Raw genomic sequence first — 18,817 nt, 5'->3', positions numbered from 1 at the left:
CAAAATTCAGATTTTAAGGTGAAGGTGGGATCCCAAAATTCAGATTTGGGGAGGTCTGGACCATAAACCGAGGGCTCGGGACCCAAAATTCGGGTTTGGGGTGAAGTTGGGACCCCAAATTGGTATTTTGGGGGGTCCAGGACCCCAAAACTGGGACTGGGATGAAGGTGGGACCCAAAAATTCGGATTTGGAGGGGCCAGGACCCCAAAATTTGGGTTCTAGGGTGAAGGTAGGAACCAAAAATTCGGATTTGGGTAAAGATGGGACCCCAAAATTTGAATTTAGGGTGAAGGTGGGGCCCCGAAATTGGGTTTGGGGAGTCCAGGACCCCAAAATTCGGATTTTAAGGTGAAGGTGGGACCCCAAACCCAGGACTGGGATGAAAGTGGGACCCCAAAATTCGGATTTAGGGAGGTCAGGACCATAAACCCGGGGCTTGGGACCCAAAATTCGGATTTTAAGGTGACGGTGGGACCCCAGACCCAGGACTGGGATAAAGTTGGGACCCCAAATTGGGATTTTGGGGCTCCAGGAGGGTAAATTGGGGCTGTCACTTCCTGCGGGGCCGGTCGGGGTCGCGCCGGGGCAGCCCCTCGTCGGTGGAGGACGTGGTGAGGAGCCCCTGGTGCCACCGGGCCAGCTCGGCGTGTTCCTGTGTGCTGGCGGCCAGAGCCCGCAGCCAGCCCTGCATCTCCTCCTGCGGGGCAGAAAATGGGGTTAGAGACCCCGAAAATGGGATTAGAGACCCCAAAAATGGGGTTAGAGACCCCGAAAATGGGGTTAGAGACCCCGAAAATGGGATTAGAGACCCCCAGAGCCCGCAGCCAGGCCTGCATCTCCTCCTGCGGGGCAGAAAATGAGATTAGAGACCCCAAAAACGGGATTAGAGACCCCAAAATGGGATTAGAGACCCCAAAAATGGGATTAGAGACCCCCAGGGCCCGCAGCCAGCCCTGCATCTCCTCCTGCGGGGCAGAAAATGGGGTTAGAGACCCCGAAAATGGGATTAGGGGCACTGAAAATGGGGTTAGAGACCCCAAAAATGAGATTAGAGACCCCGAAAATGGGATTAGAGACCCCAAAAATGGGGTTAGAGACCCCAAAAATGGGATTAGAGACCCTGAAAATGGGGTTAGAGACCCCGAAAATGGGATTAGAGACCCCAGAGCCCGCAGACAGCCCTGCATCTCCTCCTGCGGGGCAGAAAATGGGGTTAGAGACCCCGAAAATGGGGTTAGAGACCCCGAAAATGGGATTAGAGACCCCGAAAATGGGATTAGAGACCCCCAGAGCCCGCAGCCAGCCCTGCATCTCCTCCTGCGGGGCAGAAAATGGGATTAGAGACCCCGAAAATGGGGTTAGAGACCCCGAAAATGGGGTTAGAGACCCCGAAAATGGGATTAGAGACACCCAGAGCCCGCAGCCAGCCCTGCATCTCCTCCTGCGGGGCAGAAAATGGGGTTAGAGACCCCGAAAATGGGGTTAGAGACCCCGAAAATGGGATTAGAGACCCCAAAAATGGGATTAGAGACCCCGAAAATGGGATTAGAGACCCCGAAAATGAGATTAGAGACCCCAAAAATGGGATTAGAGACCCCGAAAATGGGGTTAGAGACCCCGAAAATGGGGTTAGAGACCCCAAAATTGGGGTTAGAGACCCCGAAAATGGGGTTAGAGACCCCAAAAATGGGGTTAGAGACCCCAAAAATGAGATTAGAGACCCCAAAAATGGGGTTAGAGACCCCGAAAATGGGATTAGAGACCCCAAAATTGGGATTAGAGACCCCGAAAATGAGATTAGAGACCCCGAAAATGGGATTAGAGACCCCAAAAATGGGATTAGAGACCCCGAAAATGAGATTAGAGACCCCCAGAGCCCGCAGCCAGCCCTGCATCTCCTCCTGCGGGGCAGAAATGGGGTCAGGGGGGCCCAAAATAGGATCAAACACCCCGAAAATGGGGTGAGGGACCCCGAAAATGGGGTTGGGGGCACTGAAAATGGGGTGAGGGTCACCAAAAATGGGGTTAGAGACCCTGAAAATGGGGTTTGGGACCCTGAAAATGGGGTTAAAGAGCCCAAAAATGGGTTTTGAGAGCCTGAAAATGGGATTAGGGACCCCAAAAATGGGGTCAGGGGTGCTGAAAATGGGGTGAGGGACCCCGAGAATGGGATCAAACACCCCAAAAATGGGGTCAGGGGCATTAAAAATGGGGTTGGGGACACAAAAAATGGGGTGAGGGACCCCGAAAATGGGATTAGGGGCACCGAAAATGGGGTCAGGGACACCAAAAATGGGGTTGGGGACCCCAAAAATAGGGTCAGAAATCCTAAAAACAGGGTCAGACACCCCAAAATCACCCCCAGACCCCCAAAATCACCATGAGACCCCCCAAAATCACCCCCAGACCCCCCAAATCACCCCCAGACCCCCCAAAATCACCCCCAGACCCCCAAAATCACCATGAGACCCCCAAAATCACCATGAGACCCCCCAAAATCACCCCCAGACCCCCCAAAATCACCCCCAGACCCCCCCAAAATCACCATGAGACCCCCAAAATCACCCCCAGACCCCCAAAATCACCATCAGACCCCCAAAATCACCCCCAGACCCCCCAAAATCACCATGAGACCCCCAAAATCACCCCCAGACCCCCCAAAATCATCCCCAGACCCCCAAAATCACCATGAGACCCCCCAAACCCCACAGGGACCCCCCAAACCCCACAGGGACCCCCCAAAACCCCACAGGGACCCCCCAAACCCCACAGGGACCCCCCAAAACCCCACAGGGACCCCCCAAATCCCCACCTCGTCCTTGGCCTGCAGCAGGAACTCGCTCCCGTCGCTCGTCCTGCGAGAGAGGAGGGACATTGTCACCTTGTCCCCGGGATTTGGGGGGTCAGGGCCACCAGGGGACCCCAAAAAAGGTGTCAGAGGCCACAAAAGTGGCATCAGAGACGCCAAAAAACAAAATGAGACCCCAAAAACGGCATCGGAACCCGCCCAAATCAACAGGAGACCCCAAAAGTGACACCAGATGCCACAAAAGTGGCAACAGACACCCCAAAAGTCGCTTCAGAAACCGCCTAAATCAACAGGAGACCCCAAAAATGGTGTCAGAGACCCCCAAAACAGCATCAGACACCCCAAAAGTGGCATCAGAACAAACCAAAGTCAACAGGGGACCCTAAAAACAGTGTCAGAGGCCACAAAAGTGGCATCAGAGACCCCAAAAGTGACACCAGAGACCCCAAAAGTGGCACCAGAGACCCCAAAAAATGGTGTCGGACACCCCAGAAATGGCATTGGAACCCGCCCAAATCAATGGGAGACCCCAAATTTGGCTTGAAAACCCACCAAAATCAAGAGGAGACCCCAAAAACGGTGTCAGACACCCCAAAAGTGGCAACAGAGACCCAAAAGTGGCTTCAGAAACCGCCTAAATCAACATGAGACCCCAAAAACACCATCAGAGACACCAAAAAACCAAAACGAGACCCCAAAAATGGCATCGGAACCCGCTCAAATCAACAGGAGACCCCAAAAATTGTGTCAGACACCCCAAAACCAGCATCAGAGACCCCAAAAGTGGCATCAGAGACACCAAAAAACAAAATGAGACCCCAAAATTGACTTCAGAACCCGCCCAAATGAAGAGGAGACCCCAAAAGTGACCCAGATGCCCCAAAAGTGGCAACAGACACCCCAAAAGTGGCTTCAGAACCCACTCAAATCAACAGGAGACCCCAAAAATGGTGTCAGAGGCCACAGAAGTGGCATCAGAGATGCCAAAAAACCAAAACGAGACCCCAAAAACGGTACCACAGACCCCAAAATCAGCAAAAAAAAAGCCCAAACCCCGAACTGACTTGAGCTTGAAGACGTTTTTCTTCTTCTTGTAGTCGGTGGGGCCACCAAAAGTGACACCAGACACCCCAAAAAATGGTGTCAGACACCCCAAAAGTGGCATCAGAACAAACCAAAGTCAACAGGGGACCCCAAAAACGGTGTCAGAGGCCACAAAAGTGGCATCAGAGACCCCAAAAGTGACACCAGACACCCCAAAAATGGTGTCGGACACCCCAGAAATGGTGTCAGAACCCGCCCAAATCAACAGGAGACCCCAAAAACAGCATCAGACACCCCAAAAGTGACATCAGAACACACCAAAGTCAACAGGGGACCCTAAAAACGGTGTCAGAGGCCACAAAAGTGACATCAGACACCCCAAAAGTGGCACCAGACACCCCAAAAAATGGTGTCGGACACCCCAAAAGTGGCTTCAGAACCCACCCAAATCAATGGGAGACCCCAAATTTGGCTTGAAAACCCACCAAAATCAAGAGGAGACCCCAAAAACGGTGTCAGACACCCCAAAAGTGGCAACAGAGACCCAAAAGTGGCTTCAGAAACCGCCTAAATCAACATGAGACCCCAAAAACACCATCAGAGACACCAAAAAACCAAAACGAGACCCCAAAAATGGCATCGGAACCCGCTCAAATCAACAGGAGACCCCAAAAATTGTGTCAGACACCCCAAAACCAGCATCAGAGACCCCAAAAGTGGCATCAGAGACACCAAAAAACAAAATGAGACCCCAAAATTGACTTCAGAACCCGCCCAAATGAAGAGGAGACCCCAAAAGTGACCCAGATGCCCCAAAAGTGGCAACAGACACCCCAAAAGTGGCTTCAGAACCCACTCAAATCAACAGGAGACCCCAAAAATGGTGTCAGAGGCCACAGAAGTGGCATCAGAGATGCCAAAAAACCAAAACGAGACCCCAAAAACGGTACCACAGACCCCAAAATCAGCAAAAAAAAAGCCCAAACCCCGAACTGACTTGAGCTTGAAGGACGTTTTTCTTCTTCTTGTAGTCGGTGGGGCCACCAAAAGTGACACCAGACACCCCAAAAAATGGTGTCAGACACCCCAAAAGTGGCATCAGAACAAACCAAAGTCAACAGGGGACCCCAAAAACGGTGTCAGAGGCCACAAAAGTGGCATCAGAGACCCCAAAAGTGACACCAGACACCCCAAAAATGGTGTCGGACACCCCAGAAATGGTGTCAGAACCCACCCAAATCAACAGGAGACCCCAAAAATTGTGTCAGACACCCCAAAAGTGGCATCAGAACCCGCCCAAATCAACAGGAGACCCCAAAAGTGACACCAGACACCCCAAAAAGTGGCATCAGAGACACCCAAATCAACAGGAGACCCCAAAAATGGTGTCAGACACCCCCAAAAACAGCATCAGGCATCCCAAAAACGGAATCGGAACCCACCAAAATCAACAGGAGACCCCAAAAGTGACACCAGACACCCCAAAAGTGACGTCAGAGACACCCAAATCAACAGGAGACCCCAAAAATTGTGTCAAGACACCCCAAAAGTGGCATCAGAGACCCCAAAAGTGGCATCAGAGACCCCAAAAGTGGCATCAGAGATGCCAAAAAACCAAAACAAAACCCCAAAAACGTCATCAGAACCACCCAAATCAACAGGAGACCCCAAAAATTGCATCAAGACACTCCAGAAGTGGCATCAGATACCCAAAAGTGACATCAAAACCCGCCCAAATCAACAGGAGACCCCAAAACCACCACTGAACATCCTCCCCCCCCCAAAAAAAAACAAAAAACAAAACCCAAACCCCGAACTGACTTGAGCTTGAAGACGTTTTTCTTCTTCTTGTAGTCGGCGGCGACGTCGCAGGCGGCGCGGTGCAGGCTGAGCAGGGGCTCCCCGGCGTGCGTGGCGCCGGCCGCCGGGCCCTTGGCGTCCTTGTAGAAACCCAGGTCGCCCTTGGCCAGGACGCAGTAGAGGTTCACCCACGACCTGCGGGGTTTGGGGGGGTTTGAGGGGTGGGGGAGACCCCCAAGATGGTGGGGGGTCATTGGAGGTGAGGGTTGGGTTGTTGGGGGAGCCTCAAACTCTTGGTGGACCCCCAAATTCTGGTGGGTTATTGATGGACCTCAACCCTTGGAGAACCTCCAACCCTTGGTAAACACCCAACTCTCGGAGAACCTTCAACCCTTAGAGAATTCCCAGATTCTGGTGGATCATTGATAAACCCCAACCCTTGGAGAACGTTCAAGCCTTGGAGAACCCCCAACACTTGGTGACCCCCCAACTCTAGGAGACCCCTCAACTCTTGGTGAAGCCTCAACTCTTGGAGACCCCTCAACTCTTGGTGAAGCCCCAACTCTTGGTGAACCCTCAACTCTTGATGAACCCCAACACTTGGAGACCCCTCAACCCTTGGAGAACCTTCAACTCTTGGAGACCCCCCAACCCTTGGTGAAGCCCCAACACTTGGAGACCCCTCAACTCTTGGTGACCCCCAAATTCTGGTGGACCATTGATGAACCTCAACCCTTGGTGAACCTTCAACTCTTGGTGACCCCCCAACCCTTGGTGAACCCTCAACTCTTGATGAACCTTCAACTCTTGGAGACCCCTCAACTCTTGGTGAAGCCCCAAATTCTGGTGGATCATTGATGAACCTCAACCCTTGGAGAACCTCCAACCCTTGGTGAACCCCAACTCTTGGTGAACCCCAACTCTTGGAGACCCCTCAACCCTTGGAGACCCCTCAACTCTTTGTGAACCCCCAACTCTTGGAGACCCCTCAACCCTTGTTGACCCCCCAACCCTTGGTGACCCCCCAACTCTTGGTGAACATTCAACACTTGGAGAACCTCCAACACCTGGAGACCCCTCAACCCTTGGAGAACCCCAAATTCTGGGTGACCATTGACAAACCTCCACCCTTGGTGAACCCTCAAAACTTGGAGAACCCCTAACACTTGGAGACCCCTCAACTCTTGGAGAACCCCCAAATTCTGGGTGAACCATTGACAAAACCCCAACCCTTGGAGAACCCCCAACACCTGGAGAACCCCCAACACTTGGACAACCCCCAACCCTTGGAGATGCCTCAACTCTTGGTGAACCTCCAGCTCTTGTTGACCCCCCAACCCTTGGTGAACCTTCAACACTTGGAGAACCTCCAACTCTAGGAGACCCCTCAACACTTGGAGAATCCCCAAATTCTGGGTGACCATTGACAAACCCCAACCCTTGGTGAACCCCCAACACCTGGAGAACCCTCAACCCTGGATGAACCCCCCAACTCTTGGTGACCCCCCAACCCTTGGTGAACCCCAACCCTTGGTGACCCTCCAACCCTTGGAGACCCCTCAACTCTTGGACAACCCCCCAAATTCTGCTGAACCACTGACGCCCCCCACCCCTCGGTGAGCCCCCCAGACCTGTTGGAGGCCTTCTTCCCGGCGCCGTCCAGCTCGTGCTTGCGCAGCAGGAACCCCTCGTGCGTCACCGTGTGCGCCGGCGGCGGCGGCGGCGGGGGAGCGCTGCCCTGTGCCGGCGCCGACCGCGAGCGCCGCGGCTCCCCCGGGCCCTGCGACGAGTCCTTGGGGCGCGGCCGGCGCCGAGGCTTGGGACGGTCACGGGCGCGGGGACGGTCCGGCCGGGGGGTCCTCTCCGGGAGAGCCTCGGGGCCGGCGGGGAGACGGGCCGGGGAGTCGCGCTCACGGGGCTGGGGATGGCACGGGACAGTGAGGGGACACTGGGGACACTGGGGACACTGGGGGATGTCCAGGGGGTCATCGGGGCCGGGGAGTCGCGCTCACGGGGCTGGGGATGGCAGGGGACAGTGAGGGGACACCAGGGGACACTGGGGACACTGGGGGATGTCCAGGGGACACTGGGGGATGTCCAGGGGGTCATCGGGGCCGGGGAGTCGCGCTCACGGGGCTGGGGACGGCAGGGGACACCAGGGGACAGTGAGGGGACACCAGGGGACACTGGGGGATGTCCAGGGGGTCATCGGGGCTGGGGAGTCGCAGTCACAGGGCTGGGGACACAAGGGGACACCAGGAGAGAGTGAGAGGACATCCAGGGGGACAGTGAGGGGACACTGGGGGATGTCCAGAGGGACATGGAGGGGACAATGAGGGGACACTGAGGGGGACATGGAGGGGACACTGAGGGATCTCCAGTGGGACATGGAGAGGACAATGAAAGGGACATGGAGGGGACACTGAGGGGACACTAAGGGGGACAGTGAGGGGACACTGAGGGATCTCCAGTGGGACATGGAGGGAACATTCAGGGGGACACTGAGGGGACACTAAGGGGGACATAGAGGGGAAACTGAGGGGTCTCCAGTGGGACATGAAGGGGCCACCAAGGAGAACCCAAAGGGCCACCAAGAGGAATCCAAGGGGCCACCAAGAGGAATCCAAGGGGCCACCGAGAGGAACCCAAAGGGCCACCAAAGGCTCACCAAGGGGACACCAGAGGGTCACCAAGGCACCAGCACAGACTCACCGAGGCCGGCACGGGGCCGCCCGCCTCCTTCTCCTGCAGCTGCTCCACGATGTCGGCCAGGGTGGCTTTGCTGCTGGAGGACATTTGGGGACCACTCTGGGGTCACCTCGGCGCCGTCCCCGTCCCCGCGGCGTCCCCACCGTGTCCCCGGTGTCCCCCGGCTCACCCGCTGCCCTTCCCGTCGTGCCGCGGCGGCTCCGGCTCGCTGGACTCCTGCCGCTCCAGCCGGCGCTCCCGGCGCTCCCGGCGCCGCTCCGGCCGCGCCTCGCCGCCCTCCTCGGCCTTGGGGGCGGCCGGAGGCTCCGCGGTGGTCACCGCAGCGACCGCGGGGGTGGCCGGAGGAGGCTCGGCCGGTGCCCCGTCGGCGGCCGGAGGCTGGACGCGGTCGAGCCGGGGCTGGAGGCGCTCCGGCCGCAGCTCGTGCCGGACGTAGGCCACGCGCGGCTCCGGCCGCCGAGGGTCGGCACCGGCCGGGGGCTCCGCAGGGAATTTGCGGGTCAGGAGGGGGGTCGGGGGCTGCTTGTTCTGCTCGGCCTTGAGCTTCTCCAGCTGACCCCAGAGGTGGGGTGGGGATGAGGGAGATGGGGATGGAAATGGGATGGAGATGGTGGAAATGATGGAGAAGGGGATGGAGATGGAGATGATGGAGATAATAGAAATGATGGAGAGGATGGAGATGAAGATGGGATGGAGATGGAGATGGGGATGATGGAGATAATGGAGATGGGAGGGAGATGAGATGGGGATGAAGGTGGGATGTAGATGAGATGGGGATGGAGATGGGGTGGAGATGGAGATGGTGGAAATTAGGGAGATGGGGATAGAGATGGAGATCATGGATGGAGATAATGGAGATGATGGAGATGAGATGGAGATGATGGAGATAATGGATATGGAATGGAGATGATGAAGATGGGATGGAGATGGGGATGGAGATGGGGATGGTGGAAATGATGGAGATGGGGATGGAGATGGAGACGATGGAGATGAGATGGGGATGGGGATGGAGATGAAGATAATGGAGATCATGGATATGGGACGGAGATGATGGAGATGATAGAGATGAAGATGGGATGGAGATGGAGATGAGATGGGGATGAAGATGGAGATGGAGTGGGGATGATGGAGATAATGGATATGGAATGGAGATGAAGATGGAGATGGAGATGGGATGGTGATGGACATGTAGATGGGGTTGAGATGGAGATGAAGGTGGGATGAAGACAATGGAGATGGAGATGGAGATGAGATGGGGATGAGATGGAGATGGGAAGATAATGGAGATCATGGATATGGGATGGAGATGATGGAGATGGGATGGGGATGATGGAGATAACGGAGATGAGATGGAGATGGAGATGGTGGAAGTGATGGAGATGGGGATGGGATGGGGATGATGGAGATAATGGATATGGAATGAAAATGAAGATGGGATGGAGATGATGGCGATGGGATGGAGATGGAATGGTGATGGACATGTAGATGGGAATGAGATGGAGAGGAAAGTGGGATGGAGATGGAGATGATGGAGATGAGATGGGGACAGGGATGAGTTGGGGATGGGACAGGAACGAAGATGAAAACAGAGATGAAGACAGAGATAACGAAGACAAAGCCAGCAATGGGAACAATGACAGAGATGGGACCAGAACAAAGACCAAGCTCAGATGAGGAGATGGTTCTGCTGAGTTTGAGCAGAGCCCAGCCCTGGGGACACCCTGGTGATACTGCTGGTGACACCCCTGGTGACACCCCCAGCCCTGGTGACATCCCCAGCCCTGCTGACATCCCACCCCTGCTGACATCCCTGGTGACACCCCTGGTGACATCCCACCCCTAGTGACACCCCTGGTGACACCCCTGGTGACATCCCACCCCTAGTGACACCCCTGGTGACACCCTGGTGACACCCCCAGCCCTGGAGACGTCCCTGGTGACACCTCTAACCCTGGTGACATCCCAGCCCTGGTGACACTCCTGGTGACATCCCTGGTGACACCCCTGGTGACATCCCTGGGAACATCCCTGGGGACATCCCTGGGGACATCCCTGGGGACATCCCAGCCCTGATGACACCCCTGGCCTGGTGACACCCCTGATGACACCCCTGTTGACACCCCCAGCCCCATCCTGGTGACACCCCTGGTGACATCCCAGCCCTGGTGACATCTTCAGCCCTGGTGACATCCCCATCTCTGGTGACATCCCTGGCCCTGGTGACACCCCTGGGGACATCCCTGGTGACACCCCTGGTGACATCCCTGGTGACATCCCAGCCCTGGTGACACCCCAGGTGACACCCCTAACCCTGGTGACACCCTGGTGACACCCTTGGCCCTGGTGACACCCTGGTGACACCCCTAACCCTGGTGACACCCCTAACCCTGGTGACACCCTGGTGACAGCGCCGTACCGTGGTGAGGCGCCGCAGGGAGCTGAACCTCTCCTCCCAGGCCGCCGCCGCTTTCCGGAAGGCCTCGTGCCGCCGGATGAGCTGCTCCACCTCGTCCACGCTGCTGCCCAGCTCCTGGCTCCGCAGCAGCGGCTCCTGCGCCGTCAGCCACGCGTCGGCCACCACGGCCTCCTGGGCAAACTGGTGCACCTCGCGCACTGCCGGCACAGCCGCGGCGTGCTCAGCGCCGAGGGGTCGCCGGTTCGGGGCTCATTTGGGGCCAGTTCGGGGCCGAGTTTGGGGGGATTTCGGTCAGATTTGGGGCCGAGTTTGGGGGGATTTCGGTCAGATTTGGGGCCGAGTTTGGGGTGATTTCAGTCAGATTTGGGGTGATTTCGGTCAGATTTGGGGCCGAGTTTGGGGTGATTTCAGTCAGATTTGGGGTGATTTCGGTCAGATTTGGGGCCGAGTTTGGGGGGATTTCGGTCAGATTTGGGGTGATTTCGGTCAGATTTGGGGCCGAGTTTGGGGTGATTTCGGTCAGATTTGGGGTGATTTCGGTCAGATTTGGGGCCGAGTTTGGGGGGATTTCAGTCAGATTTGGGGTGATTTCGGTCAGATTTGGGGCCGAGTTTGGGGTGATTTCAGTCAGATTTGGGGTGATTTCGGTCAGATTTGGGGCCGAGTTTGGGGTGATTTCGGTCAGATTTGGGGTGATTTCGGTCAGATTTGGGGTGATTTCGGTCAGATTTGGGGCTGGTTTTGGTCGGATTTGGGGCCGATTTTGGGGTGATTTCGGTCAGATTTGGGGCAGATTTGGGGCTGATTTTGGTGCCAGTTCGGGGGCGATTTTGTTGGATTTTGGGGTTAATTTGGGACCAATTTGGGGCCAATTTGGGGCTGATTTGGGGGCGGATTCGGGGCTGATTTTGGTCAGATTTGGGGCCGATTTAGGGATGATTTTGGTCAGATTTGGGGCTGTTTTTGGTTGGATTTGGGGCTGGTTTTGGTTGGATTTTGAGCTGATTTGGGGCCGATTTGGGTCTGATTTTCGTCAGATTTGGGGCCGAGTTTGGGGTGATTTCGGTCAGATTTGGGGCTGGTTTTGGTTGGATTTGGGGCCAATTTGGGGCCATTTTTGGTCAGAATTTGGGCTGATTTGGGGCAGATTTGGGGTTGATTTTGGTGCCAATTCGGGGCCGATTTTGTTGCATTTTGGGATTAATTTGGGACCAATTTGGGGCCAATTTGGGGCCATTTTTGGTCAGATTTTGGGGCCGATTTTGGGGCTGATTCGGGGCTGATTTGGGGCCAGTTCGGGGCTGATTTTGGGGTGATTTCAGTCAGATTTGGGGCCGATTTTTGGGATGATTTCGGTCAGATTTGGGGCTGGTTTTGGTTGGATTTGGGGCCAATTTAGGGCCATTTTTGGTCAAATTTTGGGCTGATTTGCGGCTGATTTTGGTGCCAATTCGGGGCCAATTTGGGGCCAATTTTGTTGCATTTTGAGTTTATTTTGGGACCCATTTAGGGCCAATTTGGGGCTGATTTTGGTCGGATTTTGGGGCCATTTTTGGGCTGATTTTGGGGTGATTTTGGGTGATTTTCAGTCTTACTTTGGGTGATTTTGGGGCTGATTTTGGGACTGATTTGGGGCCGATTTGGGACTGATTTGGGGCTAATTTTGGGGCCATTTTTGGGGTCGCCGCGGGGATGGGGGCATTGGGATGGGGGTGCCATGGGGTTTGGGGACATCTCAGGGCTTGGGGACACCTCAAGGTTTGGGGACACCTTGGGGTTTGGGGACACCTTGGGGTTTGGGGACATCTCAGTGTTTGGGGACACCTCAGGGCTTGGGGACACCCATGGTCTGCTGGCTCCCATAATTTGTTTTTCTTCATAATTTGGTGTCCTCCATAATTTGGTGTCACCCATAGTCTGGCCTCTCCCATAATTTGGTGTCCCTTCTAATTTGGTTTTTCCCATAATTTGGTGTCCCCATAATTTGATGTCCCCACACCCTGGTGACCCCCATAAACTGGGGGTGACCTCCAACACCCCAAGCCCTGCTGTCCCCCCACCACTCAACGTCCCCCAAACCCCTCCTGATGTCCCCCCAAACCCCTCCTGATGTCCCCCCAAACCCCTCTGATGTCCCCGCGGTGTCCCCTGGGGCTGTCACTCACTCTGCTGCAGCCACTCCCAGTGCTTGTCCCACTTCTCTGTCATCTCCTTCTTCTTGGCCAGCAGCTTCTCCATGTGGGATTTGATCTGTGGGGAGGGGGAGACGTGGGTCAGGACACCCCAAAATCCCTCCAGGCCCCGTCCCCACCTCGCCCCCCTCCCCGGGCACCTCGTCGGCCGCGGGGCTCTTGCTGAGGATGAGGGTCTTGCCCAGCTCCAGGCAGGTGGCCACGTTCTTGGCCCGGGCCTCCATCTCCGTCTTGAGGCTTTGGTGGTCGTTCATCAGCAGCTCCACCGAGGACACGTCCCTGGGGCGGGGCAGGGACGGGGTGGGCACAGACCCCGGCGTGGGGTGGGGATGGACGGGGGGCTGGGGGGGCTGGGAGGGGACAGTGGCACGGGGAAGGGGGTGGGGTCCTCCTAGTGGGAGAGGGTGGGGGGCTTGGGGCTGTGGGGGGACAGGGCAGGGACCCTCAGATGGACCAGGACATGGGATGGTGGCACCATGACAGGCCAGGACATGGTGGGACAGGACATGGATCCTCAGACGGACCAGGGCCCAGATCCTCAGATGGACCAGGACTGGGACCTTGGATCCATGTGGGACAGGACATGGATCCTCAGATGGACCAGGACACAGGATGGTGGCACCATGGAGATGCCAGGACATGGTGGGACAGGACATGGATCCTCAGATGGACCAGGACTGGGACCTTGGGATGGACCAGGACATGTCCTTGGGTCCATATGGGACAGGACATGGATCCTCAGATGGACCAAGACACAGGATGGTGGCACCAGGAGAGGCCAGGACATGGTGGGACAGGACACGGAACCTCAGATGGACCAAGACATGGTTTTGGAATAGACCAGGACTTGGATCCTCAGATGGACCAGGACTGGCACCTTGGGATGGACCAGGCCACATCCCCAACCACCTCCTCCCGTACCTGGGCTTCTCCCCGGCGCCCATCTGGTGGAGCACGCCGTCCATCCAGGCCAGCAGGTCCCTGACGGTGCCCACGAAGCGGATCTTGTCGGCCACGCTGGCCACGTGCAGCCGGCACTCCTCGCACGCCGCCAGCAGCTCCTTCCAGGCCCTCAGCACCTCCTGCTCCCTCCCGGCGATGGCCTCGGCGTTGTCGCCGGCGTAGAGCGTCCTCAGCTGCGCCGCCCCCTCCTGCAGCTGCCTCACCTGCGTCACCAGCACCTCCACGTCGTGCTCGAAGGCGTCCAGGGCTCTCTGCAAGGCTCCGGCCGAGCTCCTGCCCTCCCTGGCCGCCAGCTCGGGCAGGCGCTGCCGCTTCTCCTCGATCTGCCCCAGCACCTCCTTGCAGTCGTTGAAGAACTTGTGCAGCTCGTGCGAGGCCGCCAGCATCTGGGCCCGGGTCTCCATCAGCTCCAGGAGGTCGGCCCAGGCCTCGTTGACGCCGTCCTTCCACTCGGCGATGGTGGCGGCGTCGGTGTGGCCGTAGTCGATGAGCTCGTCCACCATCTGGTTGACGGCGGCGATGCGCTCCTGGCCCACGCTGCCCGTCTCGCTGGCGAACTCCAGGAACTTCTCCTGCAGCAGCTGAGGGGGGGGCCCGGGGCACCCGTGGGGCTGGGGTCAGGGCTGGGCGGGGCTGGGGACCCCCGGGTGGGGCAGGACCCCCACCCAGGGGACAGAGGTGACACCCAGGACCAGCAGGATGGGGCAGGGATGGTGGCAGGACCCTCACCCAGGGGACAGAGATGACACCCAGGACCACCAGGACGGTGCCAGGACCACCAGGATGGGGCAGGGGGCAGGGCTGGGTGGGGCTGGGGACCCCCAGGGTGGGGTGGGGATGGTGGCAGGACCACCAGGATGGGGCAGGGGTGGTGGCAGGGCCCCCACCCAGGGGACAGAGGTGACACCCAGGACCATCAGGATAGGACAGGAATAGTGACAGGACCCCACCTAGGGGACAGAAGTGACACCCAGGACCACCAGGATGGGGCAGGGATGGTGACAGGACCCCCACCCAGGGGACAGAGGTGACACCCAGGACACCAGGATGGTGCCAGGACCACCAGGATGGTGCCAGGACCACCAGGATGGGGCAGGGATGGTGACAGGACTCCCACCCAAGGGACAGAGGTGACACCCAGGACCACCAGGATGGTGCCAGGACCACCAGGATGGGTCAGAGATGGTACCAGGACCACCAGGATGGTGCCAGGACCCCCAGAACGGGGCAGGGACAGTACCAGGACACTCAGCACAGAGCCTGGAACACCCCCAGAACCCTCAGGACGATACCAGAACCTCTGACAGAGCTCAGAAAACCTCCTCATCACCCCACCCCGAGTCAGAACCTCCACCAAACTTCTCCCCCCACCTCAACCCACCACCAAACCCACCGCGGCGCCGTCCTGGCTCACCGTGACGTGCTCGAAGTCCTGCCCCAGCTCGGGCGAGCCGGCCACCACCTCCTTCTCGGCGATCCAGTGCTCCAGCTCGTCCACCTCGCGGTTGAGCTGGTAGAGCCAGTACTGCTGCTCCAGCTTGACCTTGCGCTCCTCCACCAGGTCCTTCAGAGACACGTACAGCCGGTCAACCTGCGACTGCCGCCTGCTGACCTGTTCGCTGCGTGAGTGAGGGACACGGCGCCCGTCAGCCCCGGCGGTGCCCGGGGGGTCTGGTGGGTTTGGGGTGGGTTTGGGGTGGGTTGGGGGCGTGGGGTGGGCGTGGACGGACCTCTGGGGGTGGCCGAGCTCCAGGAGGGCGCGGCACTGGCGGGAGAGTTGGGCGATGGTCTCCTCGTAGTTCTCGACGGTTTGTTCGGTGAGGAGGTGCTTCTTGAGGAGTTGGAGGGTGCTCTGCTCGTCCTGGCGTGGCGTGGGGTGGGGTTGGCCGTTGGACCCAACTCAATCGACCCAACTCAACCGACCCAACTCAACCGACCCAACTCAACCGACTCAACTCAACCGACTCAACTCAACCGACTCAACTCAACTGACCCAACCAACCGACCCAACCAACCGACCCAACTCAGCCAACCCAACCAACTGACCCAACTCAACCAACCCAACCAACCCAACTCAACCGACCTAACCAACCGACCCAACTCAACCGACCCAACCAACCGACCCAACTCAACCAACCCAACCAACCAACCCAACCAACCCAACTCAACCGACCCAACTCAACCGACCCAACTCAACTGACCCAACTCAACCGACCCAATTCAGCCAATCCAACCAACCCAACTCAACTGACTCAACTCAACCAATCCAACTCAACCGACCCAACTCAACCAACCCAACTCAACTGACCCAACCCAACCCAACCCAACCCGAGACCCAACCAACCCAATTCACCCAATTAATGAAACCACACAACCCAACATGACCAAACCAACCCAATTCACCCAATTAAATTAATCAATCCAACCAAGCTGACCCACCAACCCAACCTACCCAATCCAACCAACCCAACCACCAAAACCCAACCCAAGCAACCGCACCTTCCCCTTCTCCTCGTTCATCAGGAGCAGCTCCTGCTCTCCCAGCCACGACTCCACCTCGGCCACGTCGAAGTAGTACTGCTCCAGCTGGTAGGTGGCGTCCAGGGCCTGCTGCCGGCGCTCCGTGTGCTCCTGCAGCTCGGCCCACATGGTGCCCAGCCTCTCCAGGAGGCACCGCACGCCCTCGGCCTCGGGGCTCTTGATGGAGGCCACGGCGGCGGCGCGTTCCAGCACCTCGTCCACGCGGGGCCGGTGCACCTGGATCTCCCGGCGCAGGTTCTGCAGGGGTGGGGTGGAGGTGGGTGGGGGGTTTGGGGTGGGGAGGGTCCCCCCATCCCAGTGGGGGGTGTGGGTGCTGACCTGGTTCTTCTTGATGAATTGTTGGACGGTCTGGAGGTTGGTGCCGTGGTCCTTCAGCATGGCCAAGGGCAGGCGGTCCTGGACCCACATCTGGGGATGGGGTGGACCTGGGTGTCATTGCTGTGCCCTGTCCCCAGTTCTGTGTTCACCTCCATCCCATCTCATCTCCATCTCCATCTCCATCTCCATTTTTATTTCCGTCTCCATCTTCATCTCCATCTCCGTTCCACCACCATCTTCATCCCATTTTTATTTCCACCCCATTCATCTCAAACTCCATCCCATCTCCATCCCAACTCTATCATCATCCCTGTCCCCATTTCCATCTCCATCTCCAACTCCATCCTCATCCATTTCCATGCCCATCCATCTTCATCCCATCTCCACCTCCATCCCATTCATCTCCAACTCCGTCCCATCTCCATTTTCATCTCCGTCTCCAACTCCATCCCACCTCCATCCTCAACTCCATCTCCATCATCTCCATCCCCATCTCCACTCCATTCATCTCCATCTCCATCTTCATCCCTGTCCCGTCTCCATCTCAGTCCCCATCTCATCTCCATCCCCATCCCACCTCCATCTTCATCCCATTCATCTCCAACTCCATCCCATCTGCATCTACATTTCCATCTTCCTCCCTGTCCCATCCTCAACTCCATCCCACCTCCATCTTCATCTAATGCATCTCCAACTTCATCCCATCTCCATCTCCATTCCATCTCCAACTCCATCCCCTCTCCATTTTCATTTCCATCTCCATCTCCATCTCCATCCCCATCTCCATCCCCATCCCCATCTCCATCTCCATCTTCATCTCATTTTTATTTCCACCCCATTCATCTCCAACTCCATCCCATCTCCATCTCCATTCCATCTCCAACTCCATCCCCTCTCCATTTTCATTTCCATCTCCACCCCGTTCATCTCCACCTTCATCCCACCTCCATCTTCATGTCCATCTTCATCCCTGTCCCATCCTCAACTCCATCCCACCTCCATCTTCATCTAATGCATCTCCAACTTCATCCCATCTCCAACTCCATCCCATCTCCATTTTCATTTCCATCTCCATCCCCATCCCCATCCCCATCTCCATCTCCATCTTCATCTCATTTTTATTTCCACCCCATTCATCTCCAACTCCATCCCATCTCCATCTCCATCATTTCCATCTCCATCCCCATCTCCATCTCCACCCCATTCACCTCCATCTCCATCCCATCTCCATCTCCATCCCATTCATCTCAAACTCCATCTCATCCCCATCTCCACCCCATCCCCACCCCACGGCCCCCGGTACTCACCACTTCATCCTCCAGCTCGTGGCTGACCTGGTGGACCTCCTTGGAGGCCAGCAGGATCCTCCGTCGCTCCTTGAGGGGCTCGATGAGGCGCACGATGCGCGTCCCCACCGCGCTCTGCCGCTCGCCCACCGCCTCGCGCCCGGCCGCCTGCGCCGGCAGCGCCGCCGCCTGCGCCTGCAGCTCGCCCACCTCCTTGTACCACTCCTCCACCTGCGACTCCATCGTCTGCCGGGGGGAAAACGGGGTGGGGAGGGTGGTGGTGGTGGATGGGATGGGGCCTCCACCCAAACCTGGTGTGACTCCGACAGACAATGTCCCCCCGACAGACAACGTAACTCCAAGAGCAATGGCCATCCAAGACTTGGTGTCACCTCAACACTCAACGTCCCCCCAACAGCAATGGCCATCCAACAGCAATGGTCATCCAAGACCTGGTGTCACCTCAACAGCCAATGTCCTCCCAACATCTGATGACCATCCAACACCCAACATCCTCCCAACATCCAATGGCCATCCAAGACCTTTTTTCCCTCCAACACCGAATGTCCCCCAAACATCCGATGACCATCCAAGACTTGATGTCCCCCCAACACCCAACATCCCCCCAACACCCAATGTCCCCCAAACATCCGATGACCATCCAAGACTTGATGTCCCCCCAACAGCCAATGTCCCCCCAACAGCCAATGTCCCCCCAACAGCAATGACCACCCAAGA

The 18,817-nt window shown here is 57.3% G+C and overlaps 1 protein-coding gene across 1 annotated transcript in view; it reads right to left on the bottom strand.

Annotated features, from left to right (window-relative positions):
- Positions 1-551: 551 nt before the first annotated feature.
- Positions 552-18,817, bottom strand: part of SPTBN4 (spectrin beta, non-erythrocytic 4) — a gene marked incomplete at its 3' end in the record, with an annotated part of 59,286 nt that continues 41,020 nt past the window's right edge. The window contains 15 exon segments of the mRNA XM_083877170.1: positions 552-698; positions 2,814-2,856; positions 5,676-5,849; positions 7,286-7,572; positions 8,367-8,436; positions 8,533-8,915; positions 10,780-10,976; positions 12,945-13,029; positions 13,112-13,250; positions 13,893-14,515; positions 15,349-15,553; positions 15,665-15,795; positions 16,434-16,712; positions 16,794-16,883; positions 18,101-18,325. Of these exon segments, the coding sequence (XP_083733296.1) occupies positions 552-698; positions 2,814-2,856; positions 5,676-5,849; positions 7,286-7,572; positions 8,367-8,436; positions 8,533-8,915; positions 10,780-10,976; positions 12,945-13,029; positions 13,112-13,250; positions 13,893-14,515; positions 15,349-15,553; positions 15,665-15,795; positions 16,434-16,712; positions 16,794-16,883; positions 18,101-18,325 (3,078 nt within the window).

Source organism: Zosterops lateralis (genome assembly GCF_965231275.1).
Source record: "Zosterops lateralis genome assembly, chromosome: 23".
Taxonomy (NCBI): domain Eukaryota; kingdom Metazoa; phylum Chordata; class Aves; order Passeriformes; family Zosteropidae; genus Zosterops; species Zosterops lateralis.
This window is presented reverse-complemented; position numbering and strand designations above follow the sequence as displayed.